This window comes from Montipora foliosa, chromosome 6 (assembly GCF_036669935.1).
Source record: "Montipora foliosa isolate CH-2021 chromosome 6, ASM3666993v2, whole genome shotgun sequence".
Classification (NCBI taxonomy): Eukaryota; Metazoa; Cnidaria; class Anthozoa; order Scleractinia; family Acroporidae; genus Montipora; species Montipora foliosa.
The window spans coordinates 10,865,126-10,882,625 of record NC_090874.1 but is presented as its reverse complement, the minus strand read 5'-3'; the positions used below and the strand labels follow the sequence as shown (position 1 = coordinate 10,882,625).

Genomic DNA, 17,500 nt, shown 5'->3' with positions numbered 1-17,500 from the left:
GGATCCTTTCTGGCTATAGACATCTTTGTCGTTATTTTAAATTGCGTTGTTGCATTTCCCCCGGAACAGTCATGGCATCACGTCTTCTTGTGCTTCTGAATTCGGCCATAAATCCATTGATTTATGCGTTTCTAAAGAAGGATATCAAGAGAGAAATAACAAAGAGAATGTGCAAAGAAAGAAGATGCAACAATGACATTATTCTTCCCTTAGTAAAAATTAAGAGAAACGCAACGGATGATATAGTTAGGTAAAGGTTCATGATTAACATGAAAATGATTGTCTAGGATGCGAACTTCATGAAGTAGCTTTTAATTGAATGCTTTACTCGTAACAAGGTAACGTTTTGTTAAAGGAGTCAATACAAATAATGAAATTTATAACGTTTTATCAAAGTCACAAGCTTATGTGGTCAAACTCGACAGCACCTAATACACGTTTAATACTGAAATGTTGCCGGGATACATTAATCATCTTAGTATGCACGCCCGACTTTGTTACCGACTCGTGGAGACAAAATGTATTTCTTACCAACAGCCTACATTAATGGTCATGGTGTTCCCGCCTGGTGAACTTGCAAAGCCGAGAAGAAAATATGTGTCTTTGAACCACTGTCAACTCCAGAGCAAGTTTTGATGACGAGATAAGTCGGCTTAGACAATCATTCTCTGAGGCCGGATAATGTACGAGAAAAATTGCATCAGCGCTCCCTAATTCAAGATATCTTTTTGAGACCTTCCGTTCATGACACCTTTAATCATGTTTGTTTGTTTTCTTGTTTATTTATTGAAGAAGGTTAATATGTATTAGTATCTATACAGCTGAAGTGGAGCTGCTGGAATTTTACACTTACACTGAAAGGTTTAGACCACAACAACTAACACAAGAGTGTGTGGGTTCTTTAAGTCCCACAGAATTATTTAGTAACAAATGCTATGAGACGGGACCTACAGCTTATAGTCCTTGTCAGAGAAGAGTTGAAAGTCTTAATATGTTGAAGATGAATTAAAAAGGAAGCTTTTTCTCCTTAGTTACTTAAAATTGTAGGGAAGTGTGAGTAGTGCGCAAAGCAGCTAAGACTTTCGCGTTGGCCACTACCATACATACATCCTTTATTTGTTAACGCAGGTCAAATTATGGCAGCATAAAGCTGATGTGGACCAGCAATAAACATAAATCTAACTAATTAAAATACATTCGAGTTAAAACTAAAGTCCTCAATATATAACCTAAAACTACTAAAAATATTTAAAATTACTCGAATCTTTGTTAGAAACAAAGGCAGAATCATTAAGAGATATGTTCCCCACAAAGAGAGAACGAAGTTTACACTTAAATTTATGATAATCCTCAATATTTTTAACCCACAGATAGCCGAGGAAAATTCACTGCAATAACTTGAAATAGGAAAAAAGAAAAAGGGAACTCTGAACATTCTATAGGTTTAACAACTCTCAACATTGTTAGGTGTTACATGTTGCGTCCCGTTTGCACACCCTGTTGCATGGCAGACCGGTTGTTGCACGAAGTTTGAAACTGGTCAAACTTTTGAACCAACAACTCCCAACAATTCTTTTGTTCCGTGATCGCCGAGGCGTAGTGCAAGAATGCTGGATCCGTTTGGACAGCTCTCCCAACATTGCTGAGGCCACACACGCTCAATACATATGGTCTTCATGGAGACTGCAACGCACTGACATGTTGAAAACAAGATGGCAGCCCAATTTTGTAAGTTTACAAGTTCTTATGGGTCGTATCCTACCCATAATACACTGCACGTCCTTACACTGTTGGGAGCTGTTGCGTCCGTTTGAACACCACTTCCAGCACCATCCAATATCTGCAGAACCAACAACTCTCGGAGTTGTTGCGTCAGTTTGCACGGGACTTTAGAAACGCTCGATATCGACGTTAAGAGTAAGTAAGTTTCTAATATTCACTCCCGTGACTTTAGGATTTCCTCTATCAACCCGTAAATTCCCAGACCTAAACAAGAAATTGCAAAGCATGACCTTCACTACAGGGAAGCTGTCGTATGGAATAATTTCCCTGCAGAGGAAAGCCTCGATTACTTCAAATCGTATAACTTAGTAATTACCAGTAGTAGCCACATTTATCAATAACTACTATACTTATAAGAAACTAGCTTCTTTAGTTTAGTTAGTTTTTAAGTGATATTGTAAATAGTAAGTAAATAAATAGGTAAATAATAACAAGTGACATTGTAAGTAGCTTTCAGTCATAGATAAATAGCTCTTTTTAGTGATGTTTTTCTGTGTTCACGACTCACTGGAAGACACCTTTAATCTTATAATGAATGTGATACCGTAGTTAAGTAAAGATATGATGTTGATGATGAAGTCTTTAATTTCTCGAGGGTAGCACTTAATAGGCAAAGGCTAATGAACTTGTGGCCCTTGATCTCACCAGACCTCAACGATGGAAACCGTCTCCATGTCTTGCTCTTTTCGAATTGTGTTTGGCATCTTTAACTTTCCACAAAATTTAAGAAGAAGGGTTGTGAGACAAGGCCTACGGTTTATAGCCCTTATCTGAGAAGACTTGAAAGTCTAACCATTTGCGGATGTAATTACAAAGGCAGCCCTTTCTCCTCAGTTATTTTAAGACCCTGAGTGTTGGTCCGGCGGGAGTTGAACTCACGACTGTCCCGCACGGAAGTCCGATGCTCAGACAGCTAAGCCAACTCACTTTGAGCGAACAACTATAGTAACCCATGCACTTTGCAGGAGTAATCATTTTCTCAGACCTGGTCATTCAAAGTATCGCGCACGTCTCTAAGTTTTCACTCAAGTTTAATTTATGCCTATTTGGTGTAAAAAGGGAAACTGGGGTTTGACTGGCTTAAAGGGAAGCCTATCTTAAATAGCAAATATATAAAGCGTTTTCACTCACGTTACCAGCAGCCATATTGGATTACTGTGCATGAAACAAAAGAAAGTATTTGCATAAAAATGGAGTTCAATTCCCGGAGGATTAGTTCGGTACACCATCATGGCTGCCATTTCTTTGTTTTGGAACACCAACATGGTCGCCGTGACGTCATGTGAAAACGCTCTATAGTCTGAACACAGAAGCCATATCAAAGAAGTCCTGAGAAGGCCGGACTGCTATTGGTTTTCGACATCCTGAGCGGAGGTCATGCTTCGTCCATTGGGCTACGTTTTAAAGATCCCCTGTGACCAAAAAATCAATTCTTATTTTTCTTTGGATTTCAAAACTTTGTTAACTAAACACCAAGCGACCAAAGTTTTAAGCCTTGATTTCAAAAAGACATCTGTTCATTTTAACTGGAATTTATTTATTTAATGGTCCACCATTGCGAACTTTAAGATCTTGAGAGAGCTGGATCGAGAAGAAAATGATGTCAAAGACTCACTAGTTTAAGAACGCACGCCTCACAATTAATATGTATCACGGGAGTTTTGGGCTTTCGGCTTTTTAAACTCACGTTTTGCATATATAATAAGCTGCATTCACACGCTGAAATTTTAAGCTATTTTGAGCCATTTCCGAGTTGCTGCATGCCTCAGCTTCAAAGCGAGTCCTGGTCCGCAACCATTCAAATGGTAATGGTTGGGTATTCATATGCAAACCAAACTCATTTCCCTTACAATAGTTGAGCACCAAGACTCACTTCGAAACCGAGACAAACAGCAACTCGGAAATGGCCCATTGACCGCATTCATAAATGGCGGCTAAGTAAGTATTTTTTTTTATATTATAGAGCGAGTTTCAGTTGAGTGTCGTAAAATCAAAACCAAAGTAATTACTTTGGCCAATCAAAAAGGACGGAGATAATCCAGTAAACCATTTAAAACTCGAAGTAATTCCACGTAGCCGACACAAAGCGCGGGAAAATGTGCACGCGCGAGCCACGATTGGTTTTGGTTTCACATCTGATTGGTTGAAAAAGTGGCGCGAGAACTTTAAACCAATCAATGAGTGAAGTAATGAAAAACCAAAGCAATTCGCTAATTACTTTCGACACTCAATTGAAAACCGCTCTAACCACCAATGAAATACGTATATACCAAGTGAGCTTTCGCGCGAAAACGTGATATCTTCACACGTGAAGATAACATGTTATCTTCAAACGTGAAAAGATCACTGTTGCTACGGTTACATATAAGTATCGCGCCTCTCGATGCCTTTCGTGAAATGAGTTAGTATTTCATGGGTGTTTATATAATAAACAGATTATTACATGGCCGCTTGGAGATACGAAATTTCCGCCGCTTCCCGTGTTGAATATTTTCAACACTCGAAGAGAAATTTCGTATCTCCGCGTGGCCATGTAATATCCCCTATGTCCTTATACTAGTTATCCTCACTAGCCTCGTTCGCACGAACAAAATTTAGAAGAATTTTTGCTCCAAAGTGAGGCTAGTGAGGATGATTAGCACAAAGGAAAAAGATGAATAATTTCTTGGCCGCCATTTATGAATACGGTATGTAATTGAAGAGATTCATTTTTCGAAGGTGACACGGGAATACTCGGAAACAATCCGAATGCTGCTTTGCATGAGTCGGACCTTTCGATTACTAGTTCGGATGCTCTGCCACCGAGCTATACGAGACTCGTTGGTACTTAGCCATTAAACCAGCTAAATAGGCCATTTCCGAGTTCATGTCTGCCCCCTCTTCAAAGCGAGTCTATAGCTAAGTGCGAAGTTTTTCTTACGACATTTAGTTTCCATTCATTCGTAAAGTAGAACTAAAATCGCTTTGAAGAGGAGGCAGACATGAACTCGGAAATGGCCTATTGTCCCGCCCTACATTGTCGAAATGGAACATTTTCGCGATAATCCATTTCGTGGGAGGTCGTATGTTCGACCCCTGAAAAGGAGCAGTCGAATTTTTACCGATTATTCCCACGTCACCATCGTCCGGCCTTCTCAAGCTAAATGGATCACTCTGACTGGCTGGTTTTCAGCCGGGATTTTACAGTACGGACCATTACCATGGAAACGGCTGTTTTTCCGTACTCTTTCTCCCTCCCGGAAAATTCAAGTTGAGAGAAAAGTTCTGTTGAGTCTGCTCTCACTGTACGTGTTCAAAACGGTATTCCACCAGCCAACGTTTCTCTGCAGACGCCGGCGCGATCGTGCCACAGCAACCTGCTGAGTTTCGTGGAAGGAAACCAGAAGAACAATGAATGAACACACTGAGAAGTGATGATCTTCTCCTTGCAATAGAATGATATAACCTGGACCGTTGTATCAGTTGTCGTTGCATTCTGGCGTTTAAAACTTTCCCCGACCTTCCTTTAAGCAGCTGTCCTGTATGTGAAACCGGTGGATGGAAGGTTTGTTTTTTAATCGGTTCTGGCTTTGATTTTGAATTGACGCGCATGAATTAAGTTCGACGTTTGAAACCACTCTCGTGCTATGGTCGTGCCACTGCCGGGAGAAATTCATTTAAGTTCGACACGCCAGTAACGCGACGTTTGAAACTGGCCTCAAATGTCCAAAGAGCCGGACTCCGTAGTCTTCATTTCGTTGCGGCATTCTAATGAAACACCCAGTGAGGGAAAAGAATCGAGACCTGTGGAAGAGGATGGCTCACTAAATTTATTTCCATCAAATACAAGGATATAAAAGGGTTGTAGAAATCATAGTTGGTCCTGTGCAAATCGATCGCGCGTTGTTTTTCGTGAAGAGGGAAAACCGAAATGACCGCCTGTAGAAAAACCTCCTGAAGCAGAAATAGAAATTACAAACCGATGCATATGGCGTGCTGTCTTGATACCTGTAATTAAACACACTTTAAAAACCTTCGTTGTCGATAAAATTATCGACCAATCTTAGAATCTGAACAATGATACACAGGGATCTGAAATTTCTCAGGGGACGTTCTCAGAGTACGGGCTGAATCCAAAACTGTCATCTGCCGGGATAGTTTAAAAATCCAACGACTCTCCCAAGTTCCCACGAATACCGGTAACAGCTGAATGGATCACAGAATGTAGCACTGTCAATTTTCACTGGTGATCTATTGTCCCGTAACAATTGCTAATACAATTCCTATAACAAAAATTACTTGGAATTCTATAGGATTCTTCCCCCCAACAACAAAGCCAAGGATGAAAGCGAAGGGTTTTAATTTTCTGGTTTCACAAAATGTGAAGATTCCATTTGAACAAAATTAAGCTTAAGTTTTGTTATTTGAATTTTTGTCCCGTTTTACCTATTTATCGCGTCCTGCTTCTTACACGGTTTTTTTTTTGTCAAAAGGATGAAGCTTCATCGATTTAAACTTTAGAAACAATGAAACACTTAAAGTATTTTACGGTCATTGAATTACCAAAGGTATAATAATATGAGAATACACCTGGCTCTTAAGAAGTCATGCAACGGAAAAGGCGTTTTCTTTTTAACGTAGGCGGTATTTTTAACGTAGGCGTATCTCTTGGTTGCACGGCCGCACCAAAACCACGCAAGCTGGGCATCCTATATTTTTTTAGGATTATGCGCTTCAGTTTTCAATCGCGTGCTAATGGAATAAACCTAGTACATAGAAATCGAATAAAGCAGTAATAACATCAGATTTGTTGTGAGACAATAAATAATTAATGAAATGGAAAGTCGAACCATATAATCATCCATTTCATTTTATAAATTAACCTAAGTAATCAGCCAAACGCTTTTGCGCTAGATCGGGAAAGAAATCCAAAGTCTGTCGAAACGCCCGTTAAGCTGAAATTATAGTCATTCGTGTTATCCTAAAAATGAAAATCTTGAAAACTTATAAAAATTTTTAAGCAATAGAGAACGTTTTCGGTGTTTCCATAGCCTCATCTAAACACGAGGGGGAGTTGGGAGAATTCGAGACAGTTACGCAAACCCGAGACGCAGTCGAAGAAAGTCCTCTATTGCTTTTATAAAATATTTCCCAACGATAATTCGACAAATGAAGGAAAATGCTGGATTTTTTACTTCTTGATTGAAACAGATTTTCTTGATACATGCTCATATTTCCTACCAGCCAATCAAAACGCGCGTCTTACAACACATAACCAATCAAAATTCGTGTGATGTCACACCCGTGTTTCCATACTCTCATCTAAACCCACGAGAGTGCGCGTACTATCCTAATTATTTTATAAATAGCAGTAGAACTCTTGCTGTCATGGAAACAGAGTCACCAAAATCAATAGTTGGCACACCAAATTTATCAACCGACAAAAAAATGAAAGCCCAAAATGTTTGGTAGCATTTAGTTTATCCGGCTTTTATTTGAATAAAGTTTTAATTAAGTTTCCTTTAAAGAGAATATGTTTTTCCCATCTCTTGTCGGCTAAATAATGTTTATCTTTCCCTGCGTCGATACTTGAGTTTTAATTTTCCATATTACATATTTTGTTAATTTTATTAAGTCAAACATGTTTAACTTAACCGTCGTTTGCGATCGTACCTTACCACAGACAAACAAAGAGATACTTAAACCAACATTTGGGTCAAATGTAGGTCCGAAATTTGACGCGTTTTGCCAAAATATTGACGAAACTTGTTTAACTCAGTTATTAGCTAAAGCTGTCGTATAATCATATAACAAGGGAATTTTTACGCTTGTATGAAAAGCAGAAGTATGCCAGTTGTCGTTAGCCGCAAACACGAACATCGTATCACTCTCCAAAATCGTTCAGCGAGAGGGAATCGAAATGGCCAACAATTATGTTTTGGAAATTGTCAGAGAATAAATATTGAAATATACGCCGTTTCCTTCTCATTCCTGTCAATGTTTCGGCAAAGAGTATACTAAACAAAGTCTTGAAAATTACGGTTACTGTTTGTCTCTCTGTTGAACTATTCGCCATTTCTGTTTGAAATATTGTCCATCAAGAAAATAGCAATAAGTAGCTTGCTGTACATGAGCCAAAAACGAAAAGCTTTGCGCATGGAGCTGCCATTTTGAGTTGGTTAATTAGATTATGAGCGATTCTCGCAAAAAAAGATTACTCTTTTTGGTGCGTTACAGGCAAAATTATGGAACTAAAATGGTTTGCTAGTCAATCTAAAATAAAAAAAAAACCCAATAGCTACTCCGTATATAAGCAAAGTTGACTTTGTTGAATTTCTAAATGATCATCTCCTCTTTTTGCAGCTGGCCTTTTACCGAAGGAAAATGAAGAACCCTTTACAAAGATGAGACGGGCAATTCAATTCTACCGCGCTTGGATTTCATAGCTTTAGTAAAAACCAACCATACACTGGAACTGAAATACACTAACAGTCTTCTGTCAGGAAAAAAATTGGCCGTTTTTGAGGATGTTTTGTGTGACGCCGTTGACAGCTGAAAACCTTTTCGTTAATTTTTAATCCATTTCTAGAAGAATAAAATGTACGCAACACATCATTTAAGTGTTTGGAGGAACCGTTGCCAAAACGGGAAATTGTTTGTTGGTTTATCGATCTCTTTATGTAACGTAACTTGTCAATTTTAATTTCGAATCCTCTCACGTCATCAACTATACTTAAGCAAAAAATGCTTCTTCAACTAATTCTCCTGTATAATGTTAAGAGAACTGAACTTCACAACGCCTTGTAGCACTGCCAACTGGATGCTTCCTGTTCAATGTGTCTTTCTAGAATGATAAATTTTTCTAATTTGAGAGGTTGATTCCTAGGCTGCAAGATTTTAATTCCACTGTGAATAAATAACGGTTGTTTGCTCAACTGTACTTCATTTTTAAGATCTCATGCTTGTCCTTTGTAAAATTACACGCTGAGTGTCTATGCTCGGTAAAGGTTTAAAAGCACGTTTTCCAACGCTCCTCATTGTGTGAATGTCTCAGACGAGCACTGCTTCGATTCATCACTTGAAAATGTGCCCACCATGTAACAAATTCACATGCAAATGTGGGTACGTTCTCTTCAAACACAGAGAATACTCTAAGCAAAAAGGAGGCAAATCGCCTCGGTAAATCAACACTCCATGCACAATCCGTTAACACTTTTCCTGTGCATGTTAATGCCCTGATGCCCGGCCTCGCTCTTCCAGGTCGAATTAAATTACTGAAACTATATCTGGTGTTTTGGCGTGCTGGCGAGCTTTTCCTTATTACTGAGGCAGGTTGCTGGATAACGAGCATTGTCAACATGTGACTCGATCTTGTGGCCAGGTGCTCTTGCTTTGCAGCAGTAAAGCTGGCTAGCTTTTAGAATATGTCAATCGCATGGTATTAGGATGCTACGAGAAAGGAAAGAGTCCACTTTGAGTTTTAAACGTCAGCGTGCAAAAAAGAGTTCCCCCAGAAATTGAAATATAACTTCGTCCGACGATGTCATGTGTGATTTGCGCAAAATCTTCGGCGAAGGTTTTGCGCAAATCCTATGCTATATTATGTGGGCTGAAGCTCTTTTTCCTTGTTGAAAGAGCTGTTTTTGGACGCCAACATTTGACGAGTGTTGCATTCAAAATAAAAGAAAAGGTTTTGTAGGATAAAATATAGGGCCATGAAAGTCTAGCGTAAAAAAACAAAATTAGCGTGCCTTGATTTATTGATCAGTTCGAAGAAAACGGCTTAAGTCGGACCATGTGATTCTTACTTTTTTGTTTTTTTTTTTTATGTTGACAATCAATAATATTTAAAAGCTCATACTCTTGATTTCAGACAGCGCGGGTGACACGCTTGGGATCCATACTTAACGAAATGATTCCGCGGAGACAAAATATGACAAAAAAAGATAACGACGCCCGCTTTTTAGTTTTTAATACAATTCGAACGATTACACGGAAATCTTACTTTCAAATCGTACCACTTTTGTTACTCACTGTGCTTAACAGTTTCTTCGCCAGGTCGTTTCTCGTTCGGATTCCTGCTCCCAGTTCTTACAGCCCTCTATACACGGAAATATTAAAATGAGCAAAGGCATTTGTGATAATTTATTACGACATTTCTCAGCTTAAATTCTGTTAGTTTCATAATTGTTTCAGGACAATTGTCTCGCAAGTTCGCAGTTTAGCATACAAAATGCATGTACCTAAAACCACCTGTCCCGTGATTCCCAACTCCCTACAATTGAGTCTTCTAAAGGAAAATCTTGTTCTTCGGTAAAAACTTGAGAATTCTTTAAATTATTGTCTTTAGTAAACGGTCTATAAATAACAATATAATCTATTCTTGTAAAATAAATCCGACTATGCTTGTATTCAACTTTTTCATTTTCTTAACCAACTTAATTAATTGGTGTACTAGTAATAATATCTCACTAACTTTCTTTGAATATCAAAAGTTACTTTTCTATATTGTTTTACATAAATACAATGTTTTTATATAGATATATCAGCTCTGTTTAATGAAGAATAATTTTTTAAAGTCTTGTCACAACTTGGCAAATACAAAGTCATTTATTTCTGGTTCTCGCTTATTTCTCAACTTTAATTGTCATTAAGAAGTACGTTGTGAATGACACCAACCAGAAGGCCTACGTCTTTCGCAAAGGGTCTGAATTATGCCAACGGAAACTTGTTTCAGTAAAGAATAGTTTACGCAACGAGATACAGTCAATAAAATACTTGCTCTCTTTGCGATTCTATGAGGTTCTTAAAAGGCATGTTTTCCCTCATTTGCTCTGCCACAGGGTCAGCAGGAAGCCGTCCGCCGCCCTTTCCGTTTTGCTGTTCCGGCCGATGGTGCGGCGCGGTATTCGATTTCTCAAGGTAGTATGCATGGTGAATACGAATGTGCGTGCGTAAGTTGCTGGAACTGATGAATTTCCAATTGCAGATGTTGCATTTGTAAGGTTTCTCCCCCGTGTGCGTGAGAATGTGTGACTGCAAATTTCCAGAGGTGGTGAACGCCTTGGAGCACTGCTTACACTTGTAAGGTCGTTCACCGGTGTGAATGCGAACGTGCCTTCGCAGATCACTGGAGCTCACGAACGCTTTGGGGCAGTATTGGCACTTGTGAGGCTTCTCCCCAGTATGCGTCAAAATATGGCGCTGCAAGTTAGTGAGCTGTGCAAATCCACGGCAGCAGATGTTGCAAGTATAGGGCTTCTCTCCCGTGTGAATACGGTTGTGGATTTTTAGATGTGCGGCCAGGGCGAAAGCTTTGGGACATTTTTGACATTTGTATGGCTTCTGACCAGTGTGGATAAGAATATGCCGTTGGAAATTCCACGAGCGTGTAAACACCTTACTGCAGTGTTGGCAAGTGTATGGCTTATCGCTTCCATTGGTATCCGAATCTTTGTCTTCTTTTATTGACGGAAAATCTGCCAGTCGCTCTGTCTCGTGACTGCAATCTTCTCTGCTCCACCCGTTTACCTTCTTTTCTGTCTCTTTGTGAAAGTCATTTTGACCGTTCACTTCCCTGCTTGCTGAGATGACAAGCGGTTGGCTGTGGGCAATAACTAGAGGCTGGACAAATGGCGAAGCCAATCGATACAGCTCGGCTTGTGAAGAAGCAACTGTCGGTGGAGTGTCTTCCGTATGATCTGCAATTACATAAAATGACAATTTCAATGCATGGATCTCCTCAAGGCAAATACGTAATTCGCACCCTGAGGAAAGAAGAGAGATTGGGCTTTGCGGCATTCTTTAAGAAAACCGCAACAAACAACATGCCTTTAATGCGGGGTAATCTATTTCATCATTATTCATACGCAAAGTATTGAGGCTGGCAGTGTGCTTGTAGTTGGCAACGCAGCCAAAACGTTTGTAATGCCGAGTGGAAGCAACAGTGAGATTAATTCGGATTTTCAAACTAATTCTTGCTTACTGTAAACAGCCTTTGCTTGTTTTAGCACCTCTCTGACGATATACAAACAGGGTTAATTACATTTTTGTCGGTTGAATCTGTTTTTCTCGGCTAAATTGTATAAACCTAAATATCTCATTAACAAGCCTGTTAAATTACGGATGATAAAATGAAAATCTTAATGGGGTTTTTGAGCGTTCAGAGCCATTTCCAAATGAAGATTAGAAATTAGGGCGGGCAACATGCGCGCTCGTTAATTTTAGGAAAGATACTCTTTCTAAAAAGTAAAGAAGCCGACCTATTTGTTTACAGTGACTATTGCAAGGACGATCTGAAAGTGTAAAATTGGCGAACAACATGAGCGAACAAAGCTCATCCGGTTAGCTGAACTATGTATTGTAATACAGTTAAATTTAGCAAAAACAAAAAACAGCGCAGCCGCAAAATTGCACACAGAATAATCTTAACCAATGAAACAGAATTACTTTTGTGCGAAAAACGCTGTCGTTGATTTATTTCAACACCATTAACGGTGAAAGAAAAATCTCATAGTCGTAGTTATTTGTACACCACGAATTAATGATTTATAGCAAGCAAGGAGCAAGCTGGTAATCGCAAAACAGCACTAAAAGTCTAACTTCCTTAGGGATCCTGTTTTTCAAAGATATGTATAACGCACAAGACGTTTTGGCGAAACTCGAATAATCCGAAAATTTAATCCCTTTGGTTAAATAAATTCATTCGGGGCCACATTTGTACAATTGTTGTCAGTGATTTGGCATTGATGCTTTTTAAAAGACCTTTCTGGTAGTTTACAGGTAGCGATGTTCGCTTGTATTTAAATCCCTCAACAAAGGAAAAACAACTTTGATAAAAGCTGGATAATTATCTAAGGCATTTTTGTTCGGCTCGGTTTTTTTTGGAGTCGATACTGACTCGTTTGAGATTTAGTGAATTGAGAAATTTTTTAGATGACAGCTCAAAGTCAAAACTAGTTACGACTACTAAGGAGTCACTCTCCATGCCGTGAAATGACCAATTAAAAGACGATTTTAATCGCTTTTGTACTATGAAGATCTCTGCCCTTTTCGAACTTTAAATTCTGGTTTTAAGAAAAGTTTGCTTAGCTACCTTCAAACATCACAGACAGCACTCCCGTCCAATGAAATAAAAAGAGGGGAAAAAGTTTTTGCCAAGTCGTACGCAATGTTTGTACGAAAAAAACCCAACTTACCAAAGTACGTTACGTTGTTCTTCTTGTATTCTTTTTTCTTGATCAGAAATGAGCGGGGCATTCTTCAATGCGGTTGAGATGGCAGACTAACAGCTGAATGAATTGCAGTCCGAAAGCAAGGTTGAAGCTTGGGGAATGATGGGTCCTCGATCGATCACCACTTTTGCCTTGAATAGACTGAAGTCTGAATATTGCGCGGCTTAATATAGCTACTGAGCCGACAGGCCAGGTGTAGGGACGATTTTACAGCGGTGCGGCGTAAACAATTCCCCACTTGCCAGCCCAAAGCAAACTTTCATACACGGAGCAGGACTGAATGCCCCTTGATCGTATCAAGACAAAAGGATAACATAATATCTGCCACCGAAAACAACAAACCGTCCTCCGTCATTCGAATGGCTGGCTATTAATTTATTTAAGACCCGCCCCGACCCTATCAGGAATTCAATGCTTTGCAGGTTGCGTAAAGCTAGAAAATGGCCAAAAGGCAAATTCTACTCGACAATGGGCCGCTGTTAGCCAATGTGGAGTGGTATAGTTCATTGCGCATGCATGATAGAGTAGTTTGTTGAACACTTGCGAGACTTGTTCGCTGCTAGTGGCGCGGGTGTCCCGGCCAATCACGGCTCGCGGTGCTAAATAACTTTAGCATTACCACAACTGCGCGAGAACAATTCTACCGATTAGAATTTGACGCAAGGAGAAGGGCGCGAATTGCGCAAGGCAGGCGCATGAATCTCGCGCGCGAATCTGGCAGCGCGGTATTAATTCCTCTGCTGGCGGCAAAGTTACTTGTTTTTTACAGAAACGTGCGCTTAACACCTCTGAAAAGAGTTTTAAGTTGTTCGCTCTTAGATCCAAGCGATGTTCTTTTGTGCCCCGTGCTATGAAATTTTAATTTGATATTATATGGAGGTATGTTATTTGTCACGAGGCCATGCCTTGTCAATTATTCATACAATAGATGAACTGCCTTTGTCACTGGCCGGCCAAGAAATCGAAGCTATCATGGATTATATTCCTTTAAACTTCACCAGCCGTTTTCATTTCGAAAACACACATCTCGAATTACACGTGACCGATCTTTTGAGCAATATGTTTGATTTCGTGGTGCCGAGCGCGCCGCGCTCAAAGTTAGTGCGAACGATTTCACAAGTCAAATAAGATAGACACTTTGTTCGTATGAGCTAATTACTTGTAAGAACATGCCTTTGTTTGATTTTCGCCATTGCTGGAGTTGTGCCCTTAGCAACGCCACCCGTCATATTCGCCTTTAGCACTTGTTCGTTTGGCCAGGGCACGTGCAGGGAAGAACAGGTGCAAAACCACCACCCTGCTCCCATGAACAAAGACGAATGGACCATCGAACGAAATGAGTAATATTTTGTCTCGGTCAGTCATTTAAATAATATAAACAAAACAAGGGACACGGTACATTAAGCCAGAATTTTGTGACCATTTCAGCTCTTATTCCTACTGAGTCGTCCAGATGAACACGTCAAGATCGAGACGGCAACCTGCTCTAAGTTCGACCCTGCGAAGGCATGGATAATTCTTGTCAAAATATCATAAAACGTAAATCAAACAGCACAGTGATTTTCTGCATCAACCAGTTCTTTCAAGATGATTTACTTTCTATTCATTCAGTGGTTAAACAAAAGAAAACTTTTCTTTTTTAGAAAAAAATCGAAACAAATGTGAAGTTTGGATTTTTTTTCTTACAGCGCCATAGATGGGGCCTTTAAGCTCTCAGCGAGCTTTGGATTAGAGTAACTTATTACCAAGGTTAACTAAAGGATTCTATCAAAGACACTTGCGAATAATGGAAGTTGGGTTAAAAGTCAGTTGAAACCCAGGCAATTAGAGAAATTCCACCATACGGTTGCTTTGAGAAGAAATTCAATAAAAAAATTGACTCGTACTGCGCCTTTCAATAGATATTAGATCTCGATAGAGAAATTAAAATGATAAAGAACATGCATTTTTACACATTCGCATAAATTACTTTCACATGAGTGTGCCTAGGAATGCATTTGAAAACTTGATTTTGGGTGTAGATTCGTGAATTCAAAAAACCGATTTTAATCATTTACGCATTTTAGGCCGTGTTCTCGGATCGCGATCTTGTGCTGTAGGAAATATGTATGCAATTAGAAGGACTCACGGATCGTTGTCGGTGAGAATTCCCATGTTGAGGCAAGCAGAAAAAATGGCAAATATAAGTCCTACTTACACATGGAGAGATTCTGAAGTTAGCTTAATTTTGATGCATATTTCAGAATTGACCACTTGCTTAAAAGCGTCATCAACTTTCGATTTAAGAACTGTTAACTCGGAGATACTTTACGACGAGATGTTGCGTCAATGGAAGAAGAAATTGTATTTGGGGATTTAAATGAGGAAAAATGCCAGATATAGCAAAATTGACCATTGCGGGACAAACTGCGGCAGTGTTTGGAGATACTACCAGTTCTCTAGCAGGTGTGAGAACAGACGGCATTGTTGAAAAAAACATTCAGTAAATCAGCCGAATCGGGAGTTATGCCAAGACATAAGCGCCACGGGTAAGACAGAAAACTGAATTCCTTTTACATGAGCGGTGTGGCGTGATTTAAAATGAGCTCGCGAAACGAAGAAGAAAAACAACAACACATGAATATTGTCAAGCTCAGGAAGTTCCTTTGTTTCGACACATGGCTTCCAAGTGGCTCGTGTCGCAAATTATCCACATTATTAACTCAAGGAGGGCGGAACTAAAAGGCTTGGATCCTTAAGTTCAGCCGCAATTAAATTGTTTACTTTAGCTGTTAACTACTTTCATAAGAAAAATAAGCTAAAAGGGATTTAAATTAGTGAACTATTCTTGTAAAGACTCGGAAACTTACGAGAAGATACATTCCAAAACCCTCTTTAAACGAAATCTGTCGACCACTAAACTGTCCCACAAGTTAGGGTCGAACAGTCGGGGAATAACCCTGCATTGGCTATCATTGTTCGTGCTCAGTGCGGCTGAAAAAAGTGCAAATTTTCTTTATTGAGGTTTCAGTTTATGGAACGATATTTGATTTTTAGAATTATCTGTGCTTCCTCTAATTGTATAATTTGACAAAAAGCTAGAAGGGTAACAAACAGCCTGCACTCATGTTCATTCAAAGAGATTTGAGGTTTTGAAGAATTTGAGGCCGAAATCATACTTCTTTGGTAAATTTATTGGAACTAGACAAGATCGAAGTTATCTCGCAAAAAGAAAAAATAATGTTCAGTCCCTACCGAGCCGCTGTTTTTTTTTTTTTTTTCTTGTTCATGTAAACGATCGTTCATAAGAAATGTTGATCATAGAATCCAAACAAAATGTGTCTCAGGAGAAATGCCTATTCTAAATCCAGAGAGATTTATTGAAAAAAATTATTTATCGACGAATAGAACCAGCGATCGAAGCCCGACTTCGTGAACGACATTTCCGGACAATAACTTCAATGGTATCCTGCTTGACGTGAAAGGGAATCGTCGGAATTTATCAGTGCACTTCGGGCTTGGTGGTAATCGGCAAACGAGAACAATAACGCCATCTGGTGTTTCGAGAAAACAATAGCACAAAGCCCGTTTAATATTGTGAGAAGTTTCTTTCATTGATCTATAACAACTTGATAGACAGCTACAACAAAATAAATCTGTATCCTCTCAAGTTGAAAGCAATCAAAATATAGAAAGCACAAATACAGCCTCATTTCAACATTAGAGTGTAAATTTGCGACTAAAAATCCTATTCGTCGATGCCATTTTGAGCTTTTGTCCAGCGTCGAAGAATAGCCTAGTTTTAGGCCAATTACAACAGACGGGGAAGAAATGTTTCGTAAAAGAAATTCTGAAGTTCGGGTCAGAACAAATTTAAATTCAGTTGAGAATTTGAAGTCTGAAACAGCACAATAACGACTGAGTTAACACTGATGCAAAGTTAAATACCTAGGCATATTTACTTTTCCCGGTATTGTGGAGATAATAAAAGCTCATTCCCATTTACACAAAACCACAAACGTCTAGGCCGAGATTTCATGTCTGCCCAAACTTAAAGAAGCTGGGTTTAGGTCTCGCTTGTTTGGGTTAGGATGCCTTAAAATACAGGATTTCATGAGGCCCCGCATAAGTCTACATCTTTTTTTCCAGGCTTTCTTCGCAACTGAGTTGCTGCTAAAACTTCGATGATATTAACCTCTTGTAAAATAGGGGAAAATAAAGCAGCAGCCTTCTGTTACCACCGAACGAGTCGTCAAAGTTTACGCTTGCAGGCAGACAGGGACAGTTTTCCCTTTGCATGATGGATGTTAGGTTTCAAAGGGTTTAATCAAGAAGAGGTTCAAAAGAAAAAAGACCTGAAATGTCGACCATTCCGGCTTCACTTCCGACGGCACCAATATAATTAGTTCACGTTTAATCATCAATTTGAATTTCGGTTCGTGTAAGTAAACATGCTATTAAGGGAGGTGAAAACCATCGTAACTTCAAAGATGAGTCCTTGCTTTTGATGACAAATGAAGAGAATC

At 39.3% G+C, this 17,500-nt stretch overlaps 3 protein-coding genes across 4 annotated transcripts in view; 1 reads left to right on the top strand and 2 right to left on the bottom strand.

Moving 5' to 3' along the window:
- The window catches only part of LOC138006656 (octopamine receptor beta-2R-like), a 13,128-nt gene extending 8,556 nt beyond the window's left edge, over positions 1–4,572 (top strand). Inside the window, exon 3 of one of the 2 annotated variants that reach the window (XM_068853123.1) lies at positions 1–4,572. This exon is cut by the window's left edge and continues 798 nt beyond it. In XM_068853123.1, coding sequence (XP_068709224.1) covers positions 1–254 — 254 coding nt within the window. In that variant the 3' untranslated portion in view covers positions 255–4,572. The other variant, XM_068853122.1, reaches the window with a different exon arrangement.
- LOC138006636 (zinc finger protein 709-like) overlaps positions 1–16,230 on the bottom strand; it is a 63,309-nt gene extending 47,079 nt beyond the window's left edge. Inside the window, exons 1-2 of the mRNA XM_068853086.1 lie at positions 12,960–16,230; positions 10,712–11,462 (exon numbers count right to left, since the gene is read on the bottom strand). Coding sequence (XP_068709187.1) covers positions 10,712–11,462; positions 12,960–13,020 — 812 coding nt within the window. The 5' untranslated portion in view covers positions 13,021–16,230. The remainder of the gene's footprint in view (positions 1–10,711; positions 11,463–12,959) is intronic.
- Positions 8–17,500, bottom strand: part of LOC138006665 (protein DPCD-like) — a 46,238-nt gene continuing 28,745 nt past the window's right edge. Inside the window, exon 7 of the mRNA XM_068853134.1 lies at positions 8–131. The gene's annotated coding sequence lies outside the window, so the exon portion shown is untranslated. The remainder of the gene's footprint in view (positions 132–17,500) is intronic.